We start from the raw sequence: 25,809 nt of genomic DNA on the forward strand, positions 1-25,809 counted from the left end.
GTGAGTGTTTTTTGGTAATACTTCCAACAATTCATGTAATGTCCTGTTAATCTTGAACCTGCTCTAGTTACGCAGTACAGGATTGCTTATATGTATTAGAAAATTTACGTATGTCAACTTCAGGATTACCTTTAATATATGCTGAGCTGAAACAAAATGGTGATGTGCTAGTAAAAGGGTGACTAGGTTCTTTTGAAATCAAAATATTAAATGCGGTGTCTGTGTAAATGTGGGACAAACTGAGATGCTGAAACTACTTAGTGGCCTCCCTGTATAAAAATAATTCAGGGAAGTGTTGTGTTGACTGAAGTTGTCAGCTTGTTAGAAATGGAGTGAATGTAAATATTCTTAACAGGTGTGCTCTGATAGTGCCATTCGCACTACTCCTTAGTAAAAGGTTGGCTAGGAACTAAGCCTGGGTTTGAATTTGAATCTCCAGTGTGGCACCTGGATCATCTGTTACTCAGAATGTTCTGCTTTAACTTTGTGTAAGATTATGAAGGGTATTACTCCAGTGCCAAAATCTTCCAGAAGGTCGATAGCTGTGAGTTGGTGACACATATAAACCTTTCTCACACACAAAAAAAAGCTTTCTCAAAGTTCTTAATTTGAATGCAGGTAGAGGAAGCTCTCAAGGCAGACAGTAGTTGTAGGCAGGATTGTATCCCGTTGGACAAAATGCACACCCATTTTTGGAGGAAGATACTTGAAGTGTATTTAAAAGTTTCTTGGAATTATTTAATGACTAGAAGTGTGCGGACTTGCAGTGTGGATTCAAAAGCAAGGAGCGTGTTACCTCTTGCCGTTATTCTCCTTTTATAGTTGTTCTGCCCTACGGTATTTTGTCGGCTATAAAAGCTGCTGCTCGCAGCATTCAGAGCTGGATGTCGTAGCTGTATTTAGCTAACGATAAATAAAGGCATTGGAGGCTGACACACTTGAGGTTTAACCACCTTCTTGCTCCTTCTTTTACGAACCTTTTTAAGAGGGACCTGAAGATTCTGCTCTCACTGAGTAGTAACGGTCTAGCATTCAGAAGTAGAATTATAATAATCTGTGTGCCTAGGTGAAGCTTGTGTCTTTGATGTTAAGGGCACTCTGATTCGCTGTTTAAAACAGTGAGCCAGTCTACAAATCACTTACCAATAATCTTACTGTGAAAGCTGAATATAAATGCAATTGTGTATTCAGTCAGAAGTATAGAGATTTAGGTTAAGCTGGATTGCTATGAATTAACCTTGTGTTTTGCTCTTAAATGAATTCATTTCAAGGGCTTTTGCAACAAAAACTGCTTTGTAGAAAATGTTTTGTTTACAGCACAGCTGCTGTAAGCAGACCAGAACTAATTCTGATGTGGTGTGGGAATGACATACCAGTGTTATGTTTATATTGCTCTCTAGTATTGTTTCTGATCTGGGTTAACGCTGCTGACTAACGTGTATTATTTCTGACAGATTGAAGGACTATCCCCAGTATTGTCAGCACTTGGCTTCTATTAGTCACTTTATACAGTTCCCTCATCACTTACAGGAGGTGAGTGGGTTCACGTTGGTGCACTGGCTTTCTGTGGTTTCCAAATCTTTTGAGCAGATTGCTGTTTTCCATTGGAGAAATGGTCTGAGCAGCCACAAATTTGGGTAGTGCATGTGCAGAGAATCAAATGCTCTTTCTTAAAGTGTGAAGGTGGTTGTTCAATACTCTTCTGTTTCTGTAAACCTGCTGGGGTTGCTTGCAGTGAAATAGCTGCTTGAGTATAACTGCATGATCAACCAGGACACATGGCCACGCACGAAGATTTCAGAGTGCTTCCATGGAGTCACGTTCCAGTCCCTTAAGCATTTGTGCTTTCTCTGTAAAATAGAGGATATTCAGAGGTGTTTATAGTTTCACACTCAGACCTGATAACATAATCCAGATAAAGGCAAGAAAAACTTCATTCCTGCAGGTTTGATCAAAGTAATGGAAATACCCTGTAGTTCAGAGAATAAAAGTAGTGTTGATCATGTGGTGTCTGGCTTTCATTGGTAGGAGAAATACAGAAAAACTAATCCTAGTGGCAGAGTTTGAGAGCATAATCTGAATAAGAAAAAAACGTTCAGCTTGGTCAGTGAGACTTCATCTACCCGAAGCTGTGAAGTTCAATAGCAGTCTCAACTTCACTGTTGCATTTAGGATTGTGTCCCTGAAATGACTGTCTGATGTTACAAATGTCTGGGTAAACGTATTTAAGTGGAGGAAAAAAAATCTGCTGTGGAATTGCTTTACAGGCTTTCTAAAAAGCTGGGTATTCCAGAGATGTGGTTTTTGCTTATTCATTATGAACTTCAGACTTACCATTTTTATGTAGGTGCAGGAGTCCTTGGGGGAAGGACTTCTTCCCTGCTTTGTAACATGTTTTTTGATACACATTTTTTATGCAGTCCCCCTCTTTTGGTCTGTTAATCCTGACCTGCAGGAATGGGATTTCCTGGGTAGTGCTCTGTAAAATGTTTTAGGATGTTGTCTCTTGACACTAGATAACTGCTTGCTGAGGTCAGGGGTAGAGCTTCTGGCCCTTCTCCAGAAAGAAGGGAAGTAAATGGCGATAAGACATGCCCTTTATAAGGGGGCTTGATGGTATTTTGCAGATTGCCTTAATGGCATTGGTGTTAAATGTTTGCTGACAATCTTTAATACATATACTGCTCATGCTAAAACTTGTTCCCTATTTACACTTCTGTATATGAATTTCTGTATGTGCTTGTTTACCCTGTTGTAGTACATAGAATACGGACAGCAGTCTAGAGATCCTCCTGTGAAGATGCAGGGTTCAATCACCACCCCTGGAAGTATTGCACTTGCCCAGGCTCAGGCCCAGGCCCAAGTTCCAGCAAAAGCTCCTCTTGCTGGCCAAGTCAGCACTATAGTAACCACCTCAACCACCACCACTGTTGCAAAAACCATCACAATCACTCGACCAACTGGAGTCAGCTTCAAGAAAGATGTGCCGGTAAGCATTCTGTGACTTCAGAGCCCTCACTGGAGATGTAACGGAGTTAGGTTGCTGATCTGGACTGAGTACATGGAGACAAAACCCTGTTAAATTTCTGTACTGCCAGTTTTCAAGCTGTAATCCTGTTGCTCAATATTTTTTTGTCTAAAGCATGTAACCTTTTCATATATGACCCATGCTTTTGTATGGATGCATTCTTAATCAGGAAACTGTGGAATTACTTTGCATAGCAAGGTGTTTTTTTGTGGCTTTAATTAGCAAGAAAATTACAGAATTAAGTTTCTCTTAATGACTTGCAATAGGACTCCTGAAGCAGCTGCAGTTACTATTCTGCCTGAGACTTGAGAAACACATACTGAATCACGTCTGACCTAGCAGATTTGACTGCATTAGGTTTCTCAAACCTTAAGTCACTTATATAAATGTAACTCTTAACTACCTGTCAGAGTTAATGCAGGGCTGACAGATTGATGTATTGGTGCTTCCACAGAAAGCGTGGAGTGTGCTTGATCCTGCATGTACGCTGAGGATGCGTAGAGCTGTGACTGAAGGGTAGCAGATGCACTAACAAGTCAAGTCTGTCTTGCTTGCTGGTGCTGTCTTTGTATACTTCTCTTAAAAGAAGCTCCCCGAATTAGAGGTGGAAGGCAAAAAACAAAGGTAGTTGAAAGTTAAGAAAAACTTCTGGAGGACAGTTGCTAGTACAGCTATTAACTTCTTTCACATATCATGTTGAGCTCTGATTGTGAGGCATTTATATTGCCTAATTTTAAACTCGAGTTATGATTGCTATATCAAATCATCTCCTGCAGTGTACCAGGTGCTAAAGCCCTTAAGTTGAGGCCTGCAGCCATAAGGACATGGGTCACATTTCTTTGGCTTACACTACTGGCATGTTTTCTCTCAGATAAAGCTGTAGGATTCCTCTCTCCCAATTTAGTATTGAAGTGCTCTTGGAGACGTAAACTTGTACCAAGTACCACTCGCTGCTGTACTGTCACGCCTTCCAGACTAACCTTGTATGCGGACTGCTAGCATGATGGGTGCCATTGGAACGGCATCTATTGTGTACAAACACAAGTGTCAGGGGTTGGTTTTTGTACAGCGACGTACTTCTGCTGAGTATTGATCGTAGAGTAAAATTACTTCAGAATGCTGCTAAAAATGCATCAGAGGCAGTAGATGTTACGTGACAAAGCTCAATTCTTTTTCACTTGACAAAATGGAGTAAAACTGTCTTTTGATGTTACTTCTAGGTATTGTCTGTTCTTACCTTCTTGTTTTTCCTACAGCCTTCCATTAATACCACCAATATTGATACGCTGTTAGTAGCAACAGATCAAACTGAGAGAATTGTGGAACCTCCAGAGAATGTCCAGGAAAAAATTGCTTTCATCTTCAATAATCTGTCTCAGTCAAACATGACTCAGAAGGCAAGTATGGAAGACCACTAGTAAAATTAATTTTAATATATTTCTGGAATTCCATTCTGAAGTGGTAGGTGATGTTTCTCCAAAATTCCAACTCATAAAATTTGGAGGAAAAAAAAAGGGGGAAAAAATCACTCATGGAAATAGCTTACATCACTTGTTGTTTGAACCTCTCTGGACATACAATTTTTCAGGGAAAAGAGGGGCAAGTGAAAGATTCTTAATCTTACTCAACTTCTACAAGTTGCCTTGTTTTCCTGTAGCCAAATACTTTGTGCTAAAGTATTTCAGATCTTTGCTTTCAGGAAAGCACTTCTAGTAGACACAAGTTTGAACAAACATTCACATCATAAATGGGCAGGATACCATTTGCTATTGCACAGTTAAGCTACTGGGTTCTTGCATTTCAAGCTGAAATTCGGGGTAGTTTTTCTGAACTAGTAGAAGGTTGCAGTACTGCTGCCACACATGATACCTGTCCTATGGGCAGACTGCTTTAACATGAGCTACTGACAGTCCTAGATTTTGAAGTTACCTGCTATAAAGAGGAGAAGTGGAGGGGAGAGAAACTATTGTGCCTCACTGACTTTATGATTAAGTCCTTACTGGTTGACCAGATCTTTGGATAATGAAATACTGATTTCAGAGCTGTTTAAAAGAAAAAAAGAATCTTAGTGCTAAAGGCAATTGACTGAACATGACAATGCGTTGGTCAGAATTGACCCCATGAGTTTGTGGTCCTCTTCTCATACCTGTTGTGGTGTGCTTTTTCTCTGGTGTGGAGACAGGTCGAAGAACTGAAGGAGACAGTGAAAGAAGAGTTCATGCCTTGGGTATCACAGTATCTCGTGATGAAAAGAGTCAGTATTGAGCCAAATTTTCACAGCTTATATTCAAACTTCCTTGACACTCTTAAGAATCCAGAGTTTAATAAAATGGTTCTGAATGAAACTTACAGAAACATCAAGGTGAGTAGTGCAAGATTTCTAATACCTTGGGTAGGTTTCAAAATTTAGAGGTGTGTTGTTCTCCTTAGAACATTTGTCTGATCTTCAGATGTGAAACATCTGTCAAAGTGTACTTTAGCTTCAGCTAACAGGTTACCTCTGTGATTACTGGGGTGGTTCTGTTCTTGTTCAGGAATAATTAAGAGGATAGATCTGCATTCGAATTCTTTTTTTTTTGGGGGGGGGGATTCTAAATTTATGCAACGCTTGCAAATTATAACAGGGAAAATTTGTTTATGCTTAGTTCTTATATGTGGAGAATGTGGCTCTTATGTTTACACTGATGTTTTGGTTAAAAAATAAAGGGGAGGTTTTAGAAAATGGGTGTAACAACTAAAAATCCCTGGAGGACTAAAATAATGTGAAGGTAAGGAGGTAAGAGAAGGGATAGCTCAGAAGAGATGAGTGAAACAAGTTTGTCTATCAAGCACTATTTTTAAACCTGTTGGTGGAATTTCCTGGCCACCATGGGTTACGCTGTAGTGCAAAAGAATCTCCTGGCTCTTTGGAGCGTAGCTGGCTTTCTTCTGTTCAGCTGATGCTACTCTGAAGCTAAGGAACAGAGCTAACAATAGAATGCTGTGGCATGATTTAAGTCTTGAAATAAGAATTAAATTGTTTCACTAGAAAGGCAGATGGTAGCCTTCAGCTCTGAGATGAAGCCTTAAGAAGCATTGCCTGCACAAGTTACATTTTACTGAGTAGACACAGCAGTCTTGACAAGAGTAACTCATAAGGTCTGGAAGAGTGTAATCCTTTCTGATCCTCTTGAAAGAAAGGAATTTTGAAGTTGTTTCAAGGCAGATTTATGGGATGCTGCCTTGAAGTAAAGGCTGGTTTCTGAGAATCTCTGTAATGTTTAGTTCAGACTGGAGCTCAGAACTCAGTGTGCTTAAACTTTTGTCTTGATTCAGACCAACTGTTTGATTTTGTTCGTGAGTGATTATCTTCTAGTTGTTGCTTGAGTTGCTTTTTTCATTAGGTGCTACTGACATCAGATAAAGCTGCAGCCAACTTCTCAGACCGTTCCTTGTTAAAGAACCTTGGTCACTGGCTGGGAATGATTACACTGGCTAAAAATAAGCCCATCTTGCACACGGTGAGCTTCTGTTTTGCTTGGTACAAACCGGTATGTTGTTATGCAGCAGCATAGGCTGTTCGGGAAGTTAAATCACCAAGATGAGGGAAGTAATTCTGTGTAAAAATACGTGTATGTAAATCTTTGTGTTCAAAAGAATAACTGCTCCTTAGCAGTCTGTAAAATTCAAGGACTGTCTTGACTCAAGTTCGCCATGATATCCTATAAGGAAATAGCATGTAAGTGGTATTTTTATGGTGTTTTTTCTGCCCTCTTCCACTTATCAGTCGTTAATGGTATTTTTCAGGATTTGGATGTGAAATCACTGCTACTGGAAGCATATGTTAAGGGACAGCAGGAATTGCTTTATGTAGTACCATTTGTTGCCAAAGTCTTAGAATCCAGTGTCAGGAGCGTGGTAAGTGACTTTGTGTTGGCACAGTTATTGTTTGACTGGCAAAAATAAGCATTGCAGAAATTAACTTTTATTTTTTACAAAATGAAAGCTCATGAAACTTCAGACGGGAAGAAGAGAGATCAGGGCTTGAAGTGTGAGTTCTGTTGAAGTGAGAGAAAGTATGTGGGTTGTGCATCTTTTTGCAGTTTAAACAAATGTTGTCTGAACCGAATTGTGGTATCCCCAAACAGAACTCCATTGAGAAATGGAAGGATGACATCAAAGGGGTTATAGGATCTCTATAGTTTACTTCCCTCCACCTTTGATATGCCCCTCTTGTCCCTGATCAGCTCCTCGCTGTTCTGCTTGGCTGAACAGCTGATCTCAGAAGGACCAAGTCGTTGTTTTTCCAGTTGAGTGTTCAGCTTGATTCTTGTATCTAGTTTCACTCAGAATACTAAATTCAGCCCTATTGCAGCTCTACAAACTACACTTTTCAGTACGCACACATAGCTGTGCTTCAAAAATTCCCAGTTAGAAATCAGCTAAACCATTCAAGAATTTTTGTGTAATGCTGCTCCATTTTTTCTTGCAGGTCTTCAGGCCTCCAAACCCGTGGACAATGGCCATTATGAATGTTTTAGCTGAGCTACATCAAGAACATGACCTAAAAGTAAACTTATTTTTCTTTTGCTATACCTACTGAGCATGAGGTTTTCCTGACATACTAGTCAAGATAGATGTCGTGTAGGACCAAACTGAACTTCTTGCTTTAGTGTGGGGAGAACTGGGCATTGCTAACTTAGTAGAACTTGGATGAAACTCTACTCCTGTGAGGTTAGTGTGAATGTGCAAGATGCCTGTTTAATCCTCAGTCACTATCCAAGTCTTTAAAAAAAAAAAAAAAAAAAGATGGGGGGGAGGGAGATCAGTGGATTAGGCTGGGAAGCTTGGTAGTTGAGCAGCCAATAAATGTTTCAGGTTTTTTCCTTGTGACATAACCTAAACTAGACTTGTTGTACAGTTGAATCTGAAGTTTGAGATTGAAGTGCTCTGCAAGAATCTTGCATTAGACATCAATGAGCTGAAACCTGGAAGTCTCCTGAAAGATAAGGATCGTCTGAAAAATCTGGATGAGCAGCTCTCCGCTCCAAAGAAAGATGTGAAGCAGCCAGAAGAGCTACCACCCATCACAACAACTAGTAAGTACATTTCAGGTAGAACTTAGAACCACACTGTACAAGGTTTAACAACACAGGCTGTGCTATTGCAGAGAAGAATGTGAAGCCACCTACCCAGGTGTAATATTGCTGAGTGCTTAGGAACACTTAGATGTTCCTGTAATAGATGCAGGCATACAGAATTTGGAGGCGAGAAAGGAATAGAAGCCATCCTGAGGACTAATTTTGCATGTGCTGTGTGTAACTACCCTTCAGAAGGGACTAGAAGCAGGAAGATCTATTAATGAGAGCAGGGTTTAAACTACATTGTAAAAAGCAGCTCTGCTAAGATGTGCTGAAGTTAGTTTGGTACTAGTCATTGCAGAAATGGGGGGAAAAAAGTTACATTTAGGAGGCTTCATGAATAAACTGCAAATTTTTGTTTCTTAATCAGTTTCTGGTTTAAATGAGAGGTAGATGCTTCCGTTATAATCACTTTCAGTAATGGTTCAATATAAACATTTTTGTGTTCTATAGCTGCTTCTACAACTCCAGCTACCAGCACCACTTGTACAGCCACGGTTCCTCCGCAGCCCCAGTACAGTTATCACGACATCAACGTCTATTCTTTAGGAGGGTTGGCTCCACATATTACCTTAAATCCTACGGTAAGTGTTAGAGCTGGTAGAAGTTCAAACTATTCTGTAGGGTGTTGCTTCTCAGAAGTAATAGGGAGGATGAACAGTAACAAATAATCAGATGGAAAATTTTGGGGGTTATTAGCAGTAGCTATTAACTACTAGACTCGCAAGTAATCTTTCACTGTGACGTATATGTTAATATCTGATTTGATTCTGGCAGTAAATGTCAGTTGGGATAGTTGCTCACAGGACTTAAGCTTAAGGAGAGCTTCCTTGGTCTTTTTTACCAGTCAGTGTTCAGCTGCAGCTTTGGAAGAAAGCCTGGCAAGTGTTGCAGTTTCAGAATTATTGAGCAGATGTTATAATAGCTGCATGTGGAACGCAGGAGTGCCACGCTGTACGTGATCTGTGACAGTACGGTTAAAATTGGTTTGAAAAATGTGACTAGGGTAGGTGATATTCTGGTGTACTGTTCTGACGTAACTTTCCTAACCCTCCTCCAGATCCCGCTGTTCCAGGCCCACCCCCAGCTGAAGCAGTGTGTGCGGCAGGCTATCGAGCGAGCAGTGCAAGAGCTCGTCCATCCTGTGGTTGATCGGTCCATTAAGATTGCCATGACGACGTGCGAACAGATAGTCAGGAAGGACTTTGCGCTGGATTCGGAGGAGTCACGGATGCGTGTGGCCGCACACCATATGATGCGGAACCTGACTGCCGGGATGGCCATGATAACCTGCAGGGAACCTTTGCTCATGAGCATAGCTACCAACCTGAAGAACAGCTTTGCTACTGCACTGAGGGTAAGAGTCGCGTTGTCAGAAGCTTATTTCCAACTTCACAGGAAGTGTAGACACCCAGCATTAGCAAATCAGTTCTCTTCAGTGTAGATTTGTTGATTAACGTTACATGGCTTAACTAGCGTGGAGATTAATTTAGCAGACAAGTCTCGTGACTTGTGGAATTACAATGGGAAAAACTGCTTACAGCTCATGTCGTGTAGTCTTCAACCTGTAAGGTGAGCATCACGACATTGCCTGCGAGCTCCCTGAGCTATTTGCTCCCTTGTGCTGTTGAGTTTGATCACATCATGGAAGCTTTCAAGTGCTTATCTTCCTATGGCTTTTAAGATAGAAAAGCTAGAGTGGGGAGGATTGAGTTGATTCTGGGCCTTTCTGGTGGTGGGTTGTCTCAGTATGCATGTATGCTTCAGGTAGATTTCATTCAGTTCTGCTGTTAGCAGATTAGTAAAGATTGTTCTGAACAGCTTTTTGACTCGCTAGCATTTTTAGAGGATATTTTCAAGTCTTTTGATGAACAAGAAAAGTTTGAGCCGAAGAGGTAGCTTTCCCCTCCTGGCTAAATGGAACGTGGTTCATGAACTGCTGGTCAGAACAGCAGCTGCAACCCAGAAAACTTGTGCTTGCAATCAGTGTCACAGCAGACACAGAGCAGAGTATCTTGGAAAGATCAAGACTTCGCTATCCATTCAGGGATTAAAAAGAAGTTGAAGGACTGCCTACCTCTTAAGGGTGTGTCACTATTGCCCATCTCATGGGGAATGAAAGTGGGAAGGTCCTTTTGCAATGGAGTTGCTCACTTGCATTACAAAACCTGCCCTCTTGAGCCAGTTTAAGGTCTGAAGGGAGTACAGACTGTAAGTACAGGATGGATAGTCTGCCTCAAACCCTGTTGACCCTTCATATTCAGAGCTTTAAGCGACCTGATTGCTGAGATCAAGAGCTGGTTGCTTTCTCCTAAGCAGCAAGCTTGGGCTATGGATGGTGTAGCACAGATGCATGACAAGTTCATGACTCGTGCTATCAAAATTAAACACAAGTTAAGGATGGGATAGTACTGCTTTAATGTGGGAGCTGAGCCAGGGGCTGCTGTTAGCACCTTTGTTAATTAAGCAGAGTTTGGCTGTCAAGGTAGTAACCATAAGAAAAAGCCCCTCTGTTAAGAGGGGCATAAATACTTTGTTGGTACAAAGTGCTGCTGTAGTTCATCAGGTCTGAACGCAGTTCAGACAGGGAGGCAATTGGAGAAATGCTGTTTTTTTTTTTTTTTTTTGGTGGTATGAGAAGGCAGGGAGATGAGAAGTTGTGGAGGCAGGGTGAATGCAGACCAGTGGTGTTACAGCTGTGCACATCTACCAGGCTTACCTGTACATGTTCTTCAGCGGCATAAGTAATTAAAGCTTTGCGGAAGACTTAGTGCCTAGGGTATTGTATGTTTGCAAGATGTAGGGAATTATGAAAATGTAGCAACGTAGTAGTCCCTTGAAGATGTATGGTATTGATATAGGTCCAGTTGTAATCCAACGGAGCTTTCGTATGGCATAATTACACAGCACATTGTGTTGCAGAAGAGTGCTGTACAAGACATCTTAAAGATTCACATTTGGCTTACCGCATGTGGTGGGTTAATGAGGCAAGGATTTCTTTTATTTGAAAGAAGCAGCATAGTTTTCAGAAAATAATGAAATAAGGTAGATCTTAATGGGAAAGGAAATCCAAGGAGATTGGAGTGTTTGCACTTATACATGTATTCCAATGGAAGTTGCTGCTTTGCACCCTGGAAAATAGGTCCATCTGTTCAGTTTTCTCTTAAAGCAGACTCCCGGGGAAAGGAAAAAATCTGTGTCAGAAAGGGAACCCACTGAAAAATGCTTAGGATTACTGTTTTGCATTGAGGCACCCTTATATCTTCTGATCACAACCTCGGAGGCGGAAAAACCTTTAGGCCTTGATGCAAGGGTTTCTCTTCCTGCAGTAGGATCTGTAGTATGAGCTTCAGTCAGACTCTGGAGGTAGGCTGGTGGGAAGGAAGGGGAACCTCCTGCTGTTTGTTCCTTGTTGAACGTCTTCACTGTCTTCTTGCCTGCATGTTTTATTCAAAGCTATGCAAAAACAAATTATCGAGTATTCTGTGCCAAGACAGCACATTTCTAAGAGCGTTTCTTCTTAGGAGTGTTTCTTCTTAGTGCTGGCGTTCTGTACGTGCAGCGGTGCAGATTTTGACTGGCTATACACAGGGAAAATGTACAGCTTTCGCTGATTGTCCTGCTTTTCAATAGGCAGCCTCCCCACAACAGAGGGACATGATGGAGCAAGCAGCTGCCCAGCTAGCGCAGGATAACTGCGAGCTAGCGTGCTGCTTTATCCAGAAGACAGCTGTGGAAAAGGCAGGCCCTGAAATGGACAAGAGGCTAGCAACTGTAAGTATGGGAGTGCTGCCTTTTGAAAGGTTTTTATACATGTTCGTATGCATCCAGATTCAGTGTCTGAAATCCAGCGTCTTTGGCTTTCTTCCCCAGGAATTTGAGCTCAGAAAACATGCTAGACAAGAGGGTCGTCGGTACTGTGATCCCGTTGTGTTAACTTACCAAGCTGAACGGATGCCAGAACAGATCAGGTTAAAGGTGAGGATATTAACTGAGCTACCTGCCGATGCTGCTCTTCCTCTCCTGATAACGAAGAGTGGTTGATGCAGCTTCAGCTGAGCAATTCTGCATGGTCTAAGAGCGGAGCTGCTGTTAGTTTGATTAGTAATGGAAACACATTCATACGCTCTTCCAGAATAAGTGTTCATATCTTCCTCAATTCCCTGAGGAAGTTGTCTTTCCTTCTCTGCTATTCCTTACATTTCAAAGATCACTAGTCTGTTTTGTTGTCTCCTATATACTTTCTTCCTTTTAAAGGGCATACTTTGTGCTTTCATAGCATTTCTCTTGTGCCTCTGAGAAGCATGAGGCCAGTATTCAGTTCTTTCTGTTTCTGGGAATGAGTTGCAGTTGTCTGGGAAAATCCTCTGGTTAGGTGGTGTGGCAGGAGGGATATGGCCTCCGTGCAGGGCAGCAGAGCCTTACTTCCTGATGTCTAGGTCACTCTGTTTATGAATGGGACAGAGGAGCTACCTGTCACACAAACAAGTAGCCCTTGTTCCTTACTGCTGTGGTGCTTAGCAGTGAGATTAATGCCTTTTCTTTTTATTGCAAAGGTTGGAGGTGTGGACCCAAAACAGCTGGCTGTTTACGAAGAGTTTGCACGCAATGTCCCTGGCTTTTTGCCTACCAATGACTTAACTCAGCCTACAGGATTCTTGGCTCAGCCTATGAAGGTAGAGTTTTCTAATTGGCTTGAGTACCATGGCCCTTTCGGTGAATGCTGCAGAACTTGTGTCCTTTGATGGAAGACTAGTAAGAGTCAGGCATTTGTATTGCTTGGGAATACTGGTTGAAAGGTTTGTTCATTTTAAAGTTAAACTAATGGTAACGTAAAGCTGTTCTTACACCCAGTCTTAGTTATTGTTGGTTGTTTTTTGTAACATAGACTGGGGCAACATCTTCAACTTAGTAATACTATTTCTAGTTTTTAATAGCAGTGAAAAGTGTTTGGAGTTCAGGCTACTTTTGGGGAAGGTCTTGTATGGCAAGCACTGACTTTGAGATTACAAATAGGTGTTCGAATGCATACTTTGTCTTAGGTACTGCTAAAATTGTTTCCTAGTTATTTCTACAGCTCAATTTGCCCTTATTTGTGTGTTTAAAATGCCAGCATAAACAACCATATTACTGTAGGAAACTACATTCTGGTCGCTATGTTTTCTGAAACAGAAGAGTCGAGCACTGTTTAAGTTTCAAAATACGGTCCTTGCAAAAATCACTCATTCCCACCTTCTCTTAAGCAGCAAGCTTGGGCTACAGATGATGTGGCACAAATCTATGACAAATGTATGACAGAACTGGAGCAACACCTGCAGTCCATTCCACATACCCTGGCCATGAATCCTCAAGCTCAAGCACTGCGCAGCCTCTTGGAGGCTGTAGTAGTGGCTCGTAACTCCCGTGATGCTATCGCTGCGCTTGGGCTGCTGCAGAAGGTGAGTGTTAACAATTCTCCTGTTACAGCTCACCTCAGGTTTATTGCTCACTGGTTGTAGATTGACTTGCAGTGCATCCTGCGGAGCTTGCTTGGTGAATGGTATTAGACAACCTCCCTCTTAGGAAATTCAGTAAATAAAACTGGAAGAGGGCTGGGTTGTTCTCTTGGTATGATACGTGCTCTGGCCAAGCTGCTGCTGGAAGAAGTGGGTACAGCATCCTGGGATTTAGGGGAGTTTTGCCTAGATGTGACAAGTAGAGAACTGTTGCAGTCAAGAATAGTCTGATTTCAGGATGATTTGGAGTCTAATAAGACACTCGAACAGCCCTTGTAAGTGGGTAGTATTAAATGTTGTACTGGATTTATAGCAGTGCACTTTTGCTTTGTATTTTGCAGTAACTAAGTACGTGCTCATCCAGCTGCTCACTCACTCCACTCTTGTGGGACAGGGAAAAAATAAAGGGAAAGCAAAATGACTTGTTCACTGAGTTAATGACAGCTTAATAGGGAAAGCAAAAGCTGTGTGCACAAACAAAGCAAAAAAAGAAAAAGTCGCTTCGTCCCATCAGCACGCAGATGGTTAGCCACTTCCTGGAAAGCAGGGCCTCAGCGAGCGTACTGGTTGCTTGGGAAGGCAAACATCATAACCATGAATGTCTCCCCCTAATCATCCTTTCCCTAAGCTTTTATTTTAGAGCATGATGTCATACATCATGGAATATTCCTCTGGTCAGTTGATGCCAGCTCTGCTGGCTGTGTACCTTTCCAGTCTCTTGCGCGCTCCCAGCCTACTCGCTGTGGGGGATGCAGAGCAGGAAAGAGAGAGCCCTGGTGCTCTGCACAGACTGTTCAGCAACTGTCAAAACATTGTTGTCAACACTGTTTCAGCAACAAATCCAAAACACAGCACCATACAGGCTGCTCTGAAGAAAACTCCATTCCAGCCAGAGCTAGTAAACTACCAGCTGGGGAGTGGTGCAGTGAGCTCTGCGACGTGAACTGGCATCAAAGTCTGTGTAGTAACTAGTGCAGAACATAGCGACAGATGCGGAGGAAGATCTGTTTGAGAACAGTGGAAAGACAATGAGCTGTCTGCACGAGGATCCAAGAACAGTGGCAAAATAAAAGTAACTGGAAGCTGGAAACCATTTCAGTGGAAGCTTTGTGTTCTTGACTTAGTGTTGGTACCTATTTGAAGGATTTAGTCCCGACTAGGACTTGAACAGGTGAATTTTGCTTTCCCCTGTAAAGGACTTCCATTTCATATAGATTACCACCGGTGCATCAGAGCGCTGCAGCTCTTTGTCTAAAGAATCTGAAAGGTGACCTCTGTCAGGTTCTGCATGACCTCTTTCATGTGGTTTTCCATGAGCCATGTGCAGAACAGCTTGTTAGGAGGCTTTGACTTGCAGAAGCTGCAGCACAAACTGGTGTGGTTTATATACGCACTCAAGCAGTATGAAAAAGCCAGTGGGGCATAGAGAGACCATGGGCTTGTTTGTGGTAGGACAGCCATGTACAGGGAATGCGGAGGTGCCGTAACAGCTGGTAAAATCTGTCTTACCAGCAGGGTCAGTGCAATGACTAAACTCTAGCTTTTTACGTAACTGCCGAATCTTCTGGGGGTAGTTGCTGCTGATCTGGTTTGTGTAAGATTTGGAAGAGGACTTGGTTTTTCCTCTGCTAACAGGTTGCATCTGTTCTAGGCTGTAGAGGGCTTACTGGATGCCACCAGCGGGGCAGATGCAGACCTCCTGCTTCGCTACCGTGAGTGTCATCTGCTTGTGCTGAAGGCTCTGCAGGACGGTCGTGCATATGGATCTCCGTGGTGTAATAAACAAATTACTAGGTCAGTTATAAGACAATAGGAGGATGGATGTAGCTTTCCTCATCTTCTGGGAGTTACTGTGTTATTTTTGAATCACTTGCCTGTTAATATTTTGTGTTGATGCAGTTTGGACAGAAAAGTAATCTTTTTAATGTTAAAAGTAACGAGATCTCTTGTTAATGCAGCTTCCTCCTAAAACATGACAGGAATCCTTCATAGGATGAAGTATTAGAGGTGCTCTGTTTTTCCTCATTTTATATGGAGTCTCTCTACATGCTGTCACAAACTAGATGACACGGTGTATGCCTGCAGCACAAGCACTAGTGCTTTAGAAGCTGTGCCACTTTGTGCTCAGAAGAAAAGCTGCTTATACCAAATAAACTGAAGCTCTTGGAGGGCTGTCCTGGCCAGTAGTGCAGGGCAACAAGTGCTTGAGACTTGACTCTTCCTGAACTGAAATGTTACATTAAATAATCCTCTACAAGAGGCTTCTTTTGGAGCTCAGTAATGGATTGCAGTGGATTGCAGAGATTCTCAAATGTTAGATTTGGGTTGCTTCACTTAAACTCTGTAGTTTGAGTACACTTGTGAAAAGAAGTCAAATTTTTCCAGGTGCCTGATTGAATGCAGGGATGAGTACAAGTACAACGTGGAAGCTGTGGAGCTGCTAATCCGCAATCACCTTGTTAACATGCAACAGTACGATCTTCACTTGGCTCAGGTAAAGAGAACGTGCGTTCCCGGAGGGGAAAAGTTACGGTCAGTTCTTCCTAAGACTTGTGGTTGAACTTCAGTCTTAATGCCTTTTTCCTTTTGGCAGTCAATGGAGAATGGCTTGAACTACATGGCTGTGGCGTTCGCCATGCAGTTGGTAAAGATCCTGTTGGTGGACGAGAGAAGCGTTGCGCATGTTACAGAGGCAGACCTGTTCCACACAATTGAGACACTTATGAGGATTAATGCTCATTCCAGAGGAAATGCCCCAGAAGGGTGAGATTGAAATACTGTGCAATATATTGCTTCTCTTGTGTGCTCGCTTATGATCTGAAATGTTATCTAGACAGTGTCTAGTATCATTAAATCATACAGCTTTAAACTTCATCTGTGGCTGCAGTCCAGTGTTAGTTGAAATGGTTTTGTTGTTCTAATGACACACTGACGTAATTGCTCAGATTTTTTGTCAAAATAGAGGCGGCTGCAGCGTGACTTCAAACTGAATGCTTGCACAGGAAAATTTCTCTGTGCACTGTGCTCCAAAGTACCATGGTACTGTGAGAAACTTGCTTGAATTCCTCCTTTTATTTCAAATTCAGGCAATATTGTGTTATCTTTTTAAATTTTAAATTTCTTTGCGTTAATCTGTTGATCACAAGCAGTTCATCAAATTGGATAACCTTTTTGGTTTCTTCAGACAATTAGAGCCTATAAAGCAAGCATCCACTGGTCTCACATGGCAAATGTTCCACACAGGATATGGCAACACAACTCCAGTGTATTGCTGGTTTGGTTTTTTTCAGAGCTTGCATGATTTCAGTGTTTTGTCGTTCCTTGTAAATACGTCTGCTTTCAGGACTTAGTCTACTATTCCAGTGAGGACTGGAAGGCTATAAAGGCTATATGTTTGTGGAATTTGTTTTCTTTTCTTTTAACCATATTTGACTGAGCTTCCAGTTCTTGTACCCTCTCAGGACAGGGAGAAAGAATTCTAACCTGGCTCCTGCTCTGATCTGTTGCATTAGATTACCCCAGCTGATGGAAGTGGTCCGATCAAACTATGAAGCCATGATTGACCGTGCTCATGGAGGTCCCAATTTCATGATGCATTCTGGAATTTCCCAAGCCTCTGAGTATGATGATCCGCCAGGCCTGAGGGAGAAGGCAGAATACTTGCTGAGGGAGTGGGTGAACCTCTACCATTCGGCTGCAGCGGGCCGCGACAGTACCAAAGCATTCTCTGCGTTTGTTGGACAGGTAGAGCTTTTGGAAAGAAAGGTGCTTTTTATTCAACATAAGTAGGGTGTGATGCCCTCCATTTTAAAGCAGTGTTATAACCAATGCTAGACATCCTTCTGAAACTGACTATCAAAATTCTGTCTTCCTTTGATGGTGAAGTTCTGTAGAAACCCTTCAGCAGATAAGGTTCTTCTTTAGATGCTCTGGCAACAAGCTGTCAGTTCAAACCATGAATACTGGGATAAGTCTGGTAGGATAAGGAATTCAAGCGAGGTAGCTTTTGGCAGCAGTTCTCACATGCTCTGTGCAATGAAGCTTGGCTAATGTTGCTCCTTATAAGTAAGAATAAAAGCTCTTGATGGCCTACAGCAGTAAATCATTAGTAAAGACGCAAGTGAGTTGTTTCAGCCCATGTGAACAAGGGGAATCCTTTATTTAACTGGAATCATTGGAGAGGAGAAACTTGAAATTTCATTTGCTGGAGTGGCACCTAAATTTAAACAGCCAACCCCTCCAGCATTTTTGCTCCAGGGCATCTTAACAGCACACCACACGCATACCATCCAGGTGTGACTGAGAAGAGGTGCATTCAGTAACCCAGCACGTGGGGTAACAAACTACCTGCAGTCATCTTCCCAAAAACATGTTCCTAGCAGCTCCTTGATATCAGCTGCAAGGAAGCACCCAATTTGTTCTATTTGTATTTGGTTCTGTTTTAAAATTCGGTGCTGCTACCACAGAAATGCCAGGTTTTTGCGAATAATCAAAAGCAGTTCAAGCTATGAATTAAGCATAAAATTAAGCATAAAGATCTTGACTGTTGCAGTGATTTTTTTGCTTAGTTTACTTGTGGTTTCCTTGTGTACTGGCTTGTAGCCACCTTTCTGTTGGTCTGATTTCTCCTGCATAGCATCCTTTCTAAATGTTTTTAATGGATCTTGTGTTATTACTGGCTTCTTAAATTTTTCTTCTGTTAGGTCCCAGGTCCCATTTCATTTCATTTTGACTTCTTTTTGTACCATAAAGTATGCTCATAAACTATACTTCAATATAGTATAGTCATAATACTCAGTGCACTCTTGCCCTGCTTCACGCTTTTGCCATATTTGTCTGCTTACCTTTTGTAAGTTTAACCAAAATATATGAAACTGCAGTATTTATAATCTTTTTCCTTGCAGGTGACAGATGTGGGTTTTAAGTGTTTTGTAATAACTGCAATAAAAACAAAGTTTTATTACTGGACATAAATGATTTAACACCTCTTAGAGGAGCAAGGTTGCTTTCTTTCCATTAGCTCTACGGGCAAGAAGGAGCATACAGCTTTGAAGGCAGATATATGAATTGCCTTTTATTTAAAAAAAAAAAAGCTTCTCCAGAAATACGAGAAGTTCTCTAAGTCAGTGACTGTGCTGTTTATATAGTTTCATGTTTGTGCAGTAGGAGTTCAGAAGTGAGGTGCTTTACACAAAACCCAGAGGCTTCCTGTAGTTCAATTTTGGTTTCATTTTGTCGTTTGGATGGCTTTAATGCTGTGGGTAACAGGTCTCTTTTAATATGTATATTATTAAAAACCAATCCCCACAAAAGGGCCAAAAAAAGCCACCATGCCTAGTCATTCTCTTCATGTGATGTTCCTGTAAGGAAAGCTTACTACCCCAGTGCAGTTAGCTCCTCCAGAGTGTTGCTACATGACAGTGATGGTTACTGAGCCGGTAGCCGAAGTCTGCCCTTCCCACAGCTTGTGCCTCTGTGTGGGCTCCTCGAGGCCTGGCAGACCAAACTGCTGCTGCCTCTTACCTGCTTCATGCAAGGTTGAGTGCTGGTAGCAGAACTGATACTGAAGTAGGCTTCTCAGCTCTGCTGCTGATTGAAAAGATGTAGGATTAAAAGACTATTTGGGAGTAAATGTCTCTGGTAGAATTGTGGTGCCACCATCAAGTTGTGTTGAAAACTTTGAACTTGGGGAAGAGTAGTGGAGAAGGCTTGCTACTTAGCACCTGAGAGCATGGGAAAAATTAATTCTCCAGGCGAGGTGGGCGCTATGTAAAGCGTTTGTTGTTTGAAATAAGTTGTAAAATGAACTTCTTGCATTTGTGGTTCTGAGGGTTTTTCCTTTCCCTGATAGATGCACCAGCAAGGAATCCTGAAAACGGATGACCTGATCACCCGCTTTTTCCGTCTTTGCACCGAAATGTGTGTTGAAATCAGCTATCGTGCTCAGGCTGAGCAACAGCACAATCCTGCTGCCAACCCCACTATGATTCGAGCGAAGTGCTATCACAATTTGGATGCCTTTGTGCGACTTATTGCACTGCTGGTGAAGCACTCTGGAGAGGCAACCAACACAGTTACAAAGATCAACCTCCTGAACAAGGTTTTGAACTGTTTTTGTTGTCCTTGCAGTTGAAGTGCATAATGGTGTTTGCCTTTCCTGATGTGAAGTGTGGACTTAATGAGGGCTACTGATAAAATTCCAGATGAGGACTTGAATGTGTTGGTCATTGAACTGATAAATGGAGTGGAATATCGGGATGTCAAGTCGCTTTCTCATTCACAAAGATTTCTATCAAACCTGAAAGTCACCTTTGTACCTTGAAATGGAAAAGTCAGCTGCTGAGGTCTTGAGCCGATGTTCTGAGCCATTAGAAAGTGTGGTTTGATGTTGGTAATTTCCTGGGTCCTGCCTTTTTTCTTATTTTTTTTTATTTTTTGAGGGCCTTCCCTGTATATTCTTACACTACTTGGCTTATAGCTAGGTGGTCGTAGGTAGTGAAGACCTTTCAACAGTGCTCAATCAATTGCTGTGATCTACACAACAGCAAAGCGTAGTGCTTGGCGGCTGCTGATGTGGACTGTAGTATTAATTTAGAACTGTAATTTTTGCTTTTTATTAGAACTGATTTCTTCTTATGGTTAAAGTGTTTGTGTGATCTGACCCGAAGAGTAATTCTTGCCATTGCCACTGAAATATATTGATCTCTTCAGGTCCTTGGTATTGTGGTGGGAGTTCTTCTACAAGACCATGATGTTCGGCAGAGTGAGTTTCAGCAGCTTCCTTACCATCGCATCTTCATCATGTTGCTGTTGGAATTAAATGCTCCTGAGCATGTGCTGGAAACCATCAACTTCCAGACACTCACAGCTTTCTGGTACGTACTTGAGAGTGGCCACAGTGCTCCTCTTTTCCTGGTAGGGTCAAGATTTTTCACCTGAAGGCTGATCTGACTGTTCCTTTGTGGTGGCTTAATCACATTCAGAATAACTGGTTCTCCTATAGACTGTCCACTTGCTTGTTTTAAGGAAAATCACTGGTAAAACCAAGATGCGTAAAATGCCTTGCTTTTAGGGCTGTGTTTGTTTTCTCTCAATGTTATGAAAAGCAATCTTATTGCTGTGCACCTTCTAACCTGCTCTAACTTTTCTTTCAGTAACACATTTCACATCCTGAGGCCTACAAAAGCTCCAGGTTTTGTTTATGCCTGGCTGGAACTGATCTCCCATCGGATATTTATTGCAAGAATGCTGGCACATACACCACAGCAGAAGGTGTGGCTGCAATTTATCTTTTCTGAATTAAAAGGCTCACCCAGAAGGATGCCTATCTGGTGTGGTGCTGTTTCACATCTCTTGAAGTGCACTAGCATGGCTGTTCTGTTTTTGTTGTCTTCCATATTCACAGTAACCTAACTGCATGGAGGAGAGGCTTTATGTCAATAAAGTATTGAGTAGAGGGTGACTGGAATTTAATAAACCTGACTTGGTCAGGTCTGGAAGAGTTCTGTAGTCTAGACTGCATACTGTCATCTCAGTATGGCGTGTTGAGTGTTTGGGAAACACCCATAGCATGTGATGTGCAGCGGAGCTCCTTGAAGTGAGCGGTGCTGCCATCCCTGATAGAGCTAGCAGCAGGACTTAACCTGGGGTCCAGGCTGATATGAACACCAAGCTAATTATGGCTTTGAACTTAAAATGGCTGCTCTTTGTTGCACATTTACTACCTGCTGTTTTTTTCTTGACAGGGTTGGCCTATGTATGCCCAGTTACTGATCGATCTTTTCAAGTACTTGGCTCCTTTCCTTAGAAATGTGGAACTCACCAAACCTATGCAAATTCTTTACAAGGTAAAAAATGTACATCAGCTAATAGATGCTACTTCCAACCAGAGCCTGAAAATAGAGTTGAATTGGAATGGAAAACATACTCTGGTAGCAAAATAGCATTTACTGTTCTTTTATGGAATATTTCTTAGTTAAATACAAATCTGTCATGGGACAGAAACAGGCTACCTGCCTAGATTGGTGTCTTTCTATTAATGTTAACCATATGACATAGATGATTTTGCAAGCTCTTGGGCAGTTTCAACAGTTAGGAACCTCTTTTATAGCCACTCTGTTTGGTTTTGCAGGGCACTCTGCGTGTGTTGCTGGTCTTGTTGCATGATTTCCCAGAATTTCTTTGTGACTACCACTATGGGTTCTGTGATGTGATCCCACCCAACTGTATTCAGCTAAGGAATTTGATCCTGAGTGCCTTCCCACGGAACATGAGGCTTCCAGACCCTTTCACCCCCAATCTAAAGGTAGGACTTATTTTCATGAAGTTGGAAACGGGAAACTTTTATGCTCCAAATTCTTTTTCTCCAGTTATTTTGGCAGAGGCTGTGAACATTTGTTTGTTAACAGTTTAACTGATACTTGAATTAATGCAGCCATTCGCAATGTAAGCCATGTAGCAGCTGGCAGAACTGCATTTTTTTAAAGCACGTAGGTTTCAGTTACGTTTGTAATGCTCAATGTTTGACAGTTTCCATACAGAGGCGGATGCAGTCCTCATCCTGTAGAACAGTGCTACGAAACCCGTTGCAGTTGGAAGCATAAAGCCTCCCTCCGCTGGCTTGGCTTCACTAGTAACAGAAGATATTTAACTTTTCTGCAAAATCTGTGCAGATTCAGCCTGTAAGGACAGAGTGCTGAGGCTTGTATTACCCGAATACTGTATCAATGAGAACCAAGCTTTTGTATGGAAGATGGGGGGGCTTTTCCTTTTCTGAAAGGAGACTGACTCCATGCCCCTAGATCTGACTTGGCATGTGGTCTTGGAGCTAGGGCATCTTTATCATTTCAGCATCTCATTTGTCACTGGAAAACAGGCTACTTAAGCAGTCTTTGCAGCTTTGTTTGAAAGTCCAGCTAATAGTTCTTGTCTCAGTTTTGTTCAGCACATGTCGAGTTGAACAGTTCGTGCTCTGCAGGATGTGGGGGGCCTGTAGTTCAGTTCAGTAATTGTTAAAGAGTTACTGTGTCCAAGCACTAATCAGAAGTACTTTTTTAATGAGAAACAGATGCTGTCATATTGTAAAATAATGAGATAAAATACTATTCTGAAGCAAGCTGCTTGCATAATGAGGAGAGATTTTGAGAAGTGTTAATGTAATTAAATGTTTGGGCGTACGCCAGTCTCCTAATCGTGGAATGATTGTGGCAGCATGAACTTTCTCACACTGCTTTGACATTGCCCTGTTTTTTGTCTTTGAGTGATGCAGGCTGATGGGAGTGAAGCTGCAACACTCCTTCAGCTAGCTCTTGTTGAGACTGAAGAAGGCTATTCTTGACCGACAGGGATGTTTGTACTTTTTTCAACTGCCAAACCATCTTGAGTGTAGATGAGGGAGACTTGAAAGGCGGTGACTGAACTCCCCCGTGGCCTTCCCACTTGAATTCTTCTGTCTTCCACTCTCACTTCTGAGATAGTCATCTAAGAAGTTTGCATGCTGAAGAGACCAAGCTACTTCTGAAATCTGCAAAAGTCTAGTGTTTCCTTCTTACTGCTCATAGGAAAAACCTGTCACCAGCAGTAGCTGATGGTAGCACTTACCAGTTGTTGTAATTTAATATGTTCCTTTACGAATTGTTTATTCTTTAGCTGACTGGCTTTCCTCTTAACAGGTGGACATGTTAAGTGAAATTAATATTGCTCCACGAATACTCACCAATTTCACTGGAGTGATGCCGCCTCAGTTCAAGAAAGACCTGGATTCCTATCTCAAAACCCGTTCTCCAGTTACTTTTCTGTCTGATTTGCGCAGCAACTTACAAGTGAGTGGCTCGGTTCTGAGCATGCTGGATTTAATGAGTAGTGTGAGACAAATGATCTCATTGGCTGAGTCGCCTTCCTTCCTTGCAGGGATTATGTCGGTGTGTAGCAAGCATGTGTTCCAAACAGTAGAAAAGCCTCTGAAAGTGCGCTTCACTGAGTATTTCTTTCCCCAGCCCCCCAGCAGGGTTATTTAAGTCTGATAAGCAGTTTCATCAAGGGGCAACTTAAGAAAACAGGAGTGTTGACTTTAGCAACCCTGAAACGATCTAATTTAAGAGAAGTTGGTTTTATCTATGTGAGCTGCAAAATGCTTATAGTGAGGTTATCTGAAGCTCTGACTCTTCTGCCTGCGTGTTTCTAGTGCACAACCTTGCAAATCTTAGAGAAGAATGTAGTCAGAGTTGATTGTATCAAGCTTGCTTTTGTCCCCTATCACTGAGTGATAAAGAATTCTGTGGCTTGCATCACATGATTCCAGCGGTGTTTACACAGGCATTGTCTGATATTCAGCATTCTTTAACTCAATTGCAGTCTGGTTTAGAAACTAATTAAATTCTTACTCCAAGTGGTTACTAGTTTTTGAAGTCTGTGGATCTGCATGATAATGCTTTGGGGGTGTAGAAAAGACAAATTAGCTAAAGCCCAGCTCAGAGCTTTTAGCCAACTCTATGCATTTAGCACATCACGAGGTGTGGCTTACAACAGAACTCAAGACTGAAGTCAGACTTCCTCAGAAAATTGCTCCGGCTTGAGCATTCACACAAGCAGTGCGTGTCTGAGGCAGTCTGTGGCACGGCTAGTGAATTCAGATTGCCTTCACCAGATCTTTTTCTTTCAAGTAGGGAGTGCAAAAATTCTACGTCAGGTCTGTCAACACTTGGGTGCTTTTGAATGTATAACCACTGTATTGCAAAAGGGAAAATGCCAGATTGAATTCGTGGGCATCTAACTATGTTGTCTTCTGTATAACCAAGACAATCTGGGGGCTGTTGTTGTACATGCTGTACCGTAGGTTACTGAAGGAACATAGAATGTTAATGCTTTTTGTATCTTTCCTATTAGGTATCAAATGAACCTGGCAACCGCTACAACATCCAGCTGATTAATGCACTGGTGCTCTACGTAGGTACTCAAGCTATTGCGCACATCCACAACAAAGGCAGCACACCGTCTATGAGCACCATTACCCACTCAGCACACATGGACATCTTCCAGAATTTGGCTGTAGACCTGGACACTGAAGGTGAGCTGGGAATACTTTTAGTTCACGTCATTTCTAATTTAACAGCACCTTGCTTGAGCTGTGAGAAATGCAGAAGATGATTCCACATAGCTGCTTGTGGATTCACAGTAAGTAGTGCTGCATTAGAACACTGAACTCTGAATATGAGAGCAATATTAAAACCAAATGCTGAAAGTGTGCAAGGGAATGAGAGAACAGTTTAATGAAGAGGAAGTGAATTCTTACTGTGCAGGTTGATAGGGTTCTTTAGTTGTTCTTCTTTCTTGAATCTGTATAGGGCAGGCTCACAAACCTCAGTCTTAAGCCCATATGAGTTGTTTCTTTAGCGTGTGTGTGTGGTATGTAAGCAAAACCATCCATAGTTGCTGTTCCTCCTCTGCAGGTCGGTACCTCTTCTTGAACGCAATTGCCAACCAGCTGCGATATCCCAACAGTCACACCCACTACTTCAGTTGCACCATGCTTTACCTGTTTGCAGAGGCCAACACTGAGGCTATCCAGGAGCAGATCACTAGGTGAGAGGGAATTCAGCTTCTCGCTTTCCTTCCCTGTGTATTTCAGTTTTTTCTTGGTCTAATTGTTCTTATTTTTGGACTCCAGGGTTCTCTTGGAACGACTGATTGTAAATAGGCCTCATCCCTGGGGTCTCCTTATTACTTTCATTGAGCTGATAAAAAATCCAGCGTTTAAATTCTGGAACCATGAATTTGTTCACTGTGCTCCAGAAATTGAGAAGTGAGTATAACTTAACAACATGACTAAAACAATATATCTGAAGCAGAGGCTGAGTTGTACCTCGAGCTTCTGGTGTTTTGTAGTGCAAGCACTGTTTGCTGCCGTAATAGGAGGAAATACAACCTGAGAGCAGAATGTAAAGGGATTACTGGAAGTCAAGTCAGGCTACTGTGAGAGATGCTTAATTTTTCTTGTCCTGTGTGTGTGGAAGTTTGTTCCACAGTGAAGTTTTAGGTTGCAAAGGGAGGAGACATTGGAGATGCTTTTGAAAGATTGTGGAACTGGGAACAGGGCTGCTGCCAGCCTCCGTACAGAGGGTTCAGAGCAGCCTGCTATATAACACCAGCACTGTTCAAACACTGTTCC

The 25,809-nt window shown here is 42.1% G+C and overlaps 1 protein-coding gene across 9 annotated transcripts in view; it reads left to right on the forward strand.

The window, feature by feature from the left end:
• Positions 1-25,809, forward strand: part of CNOT1 (CCR4-NOT transcription complex subunit 1) — a 60,024-nt gene that overhangs the window by 32,908 nt on the left and 1,307 nt on the right. For 5 of the 9 annotated variants that reach the window (XM_083851924.1, XM_083851926.1, XM_083851925.1 and 2 more), the window contains 27 exons: positions 1,455-1,533; positions 2,759-2,989; positions 4,285-4,425; positions 5,211-5,390; positions 6,412-6,528; positions 6,815-6,925; positions 7,500-7,577; positions 7,929-8,106; positions 8,602-8,732; positions 9,209-9,505; positions 11,782-11,922; positions 12,022-12,126; positions 12,705-12,824; positions 13,395-13,586; positions 15,295-15,437; positions 16,029-16,137; positions 16,237-16,406; positions 17,156-17,408; positions 19,495-19,743; positions 20,355-20,518; positions 20,798-20,915; positions 21,389-21,490; positions 21,775-21,948; positions 23,315-23,464; positions 24,528-24,708; positions 25,091-25,223; positions 25,309-25,443. In XM_083851924.1, the coding sequence (XP_083708050.1) occupies positions 1,455-1,533; positions 2,759-2,989; positions 4,285-4,425; positions 5,211-5,390; positions 6,412-6,528; positions 6,815-6,925; positions 7,500-7,577; positions 7,929-8,106; positions 8,602-8,732; positions 9,209-9,505; positions 11,782-11,922; positions 12,022-12,126; positions 12,705-12,824; positions 13,395-13,586; positions 15,295-15,437; positions 16,029-16,137; positions 16,237-16,406; positions 17,156-17,408; positions 19,495-19,743; positions 20,355-20,518; positions 20,798-20,915; positions 21,389-21,490; positions 21,775-21,948; positions 23,315-23,464; positions 24,528-24,708; positions 25,091-25,223; positions 25,309-25,443 (4,182 nt within the window). The remainder of the gene's footprint in view (positions 1-1,454; positions 1,534-2,758; positions 2,990-4,284; positions 4,426-5,210; positions 5,391-6,411; positions 6,529-6,814; positions 6,926-7,499; positions 7,578-7,928; positions 8,107-8,601; positions 8,733-9,208; positions 9,506-11,781; positions 11,923-12,021; positions 12,127-12,704; positions 12,825-13,394; positions 13,587-15,294; positions 15,438-16,028; positions 16,138-16,236; positions 16,407-17,155; positions 17,409-19,494; positions 19,744-20,354; positions 20,519-20,797; positions 20,916-21,388; positions 21,491-21,774; positions 21,949-23,314; positions 23,465-24,527; positions 24,709-25,090; positions 25,224-25,308; positions 25,444-25,809) is intronic. The other 4 variants (XM_083851928.1, XM_083851930.1, XM_083851929.1 and 1 more) reach the window with 1 other exon arrangement.

This window comes from Anser anser, assembly GCF_964211835.1.
Source record: "Anser anser genome assembly, chromosome: 11".
Lineage (NCBI taxonomy): Eukaryota > Metazoa > Chordata > Aves > Anseriformes > Anatidae > Anser > Anser anser.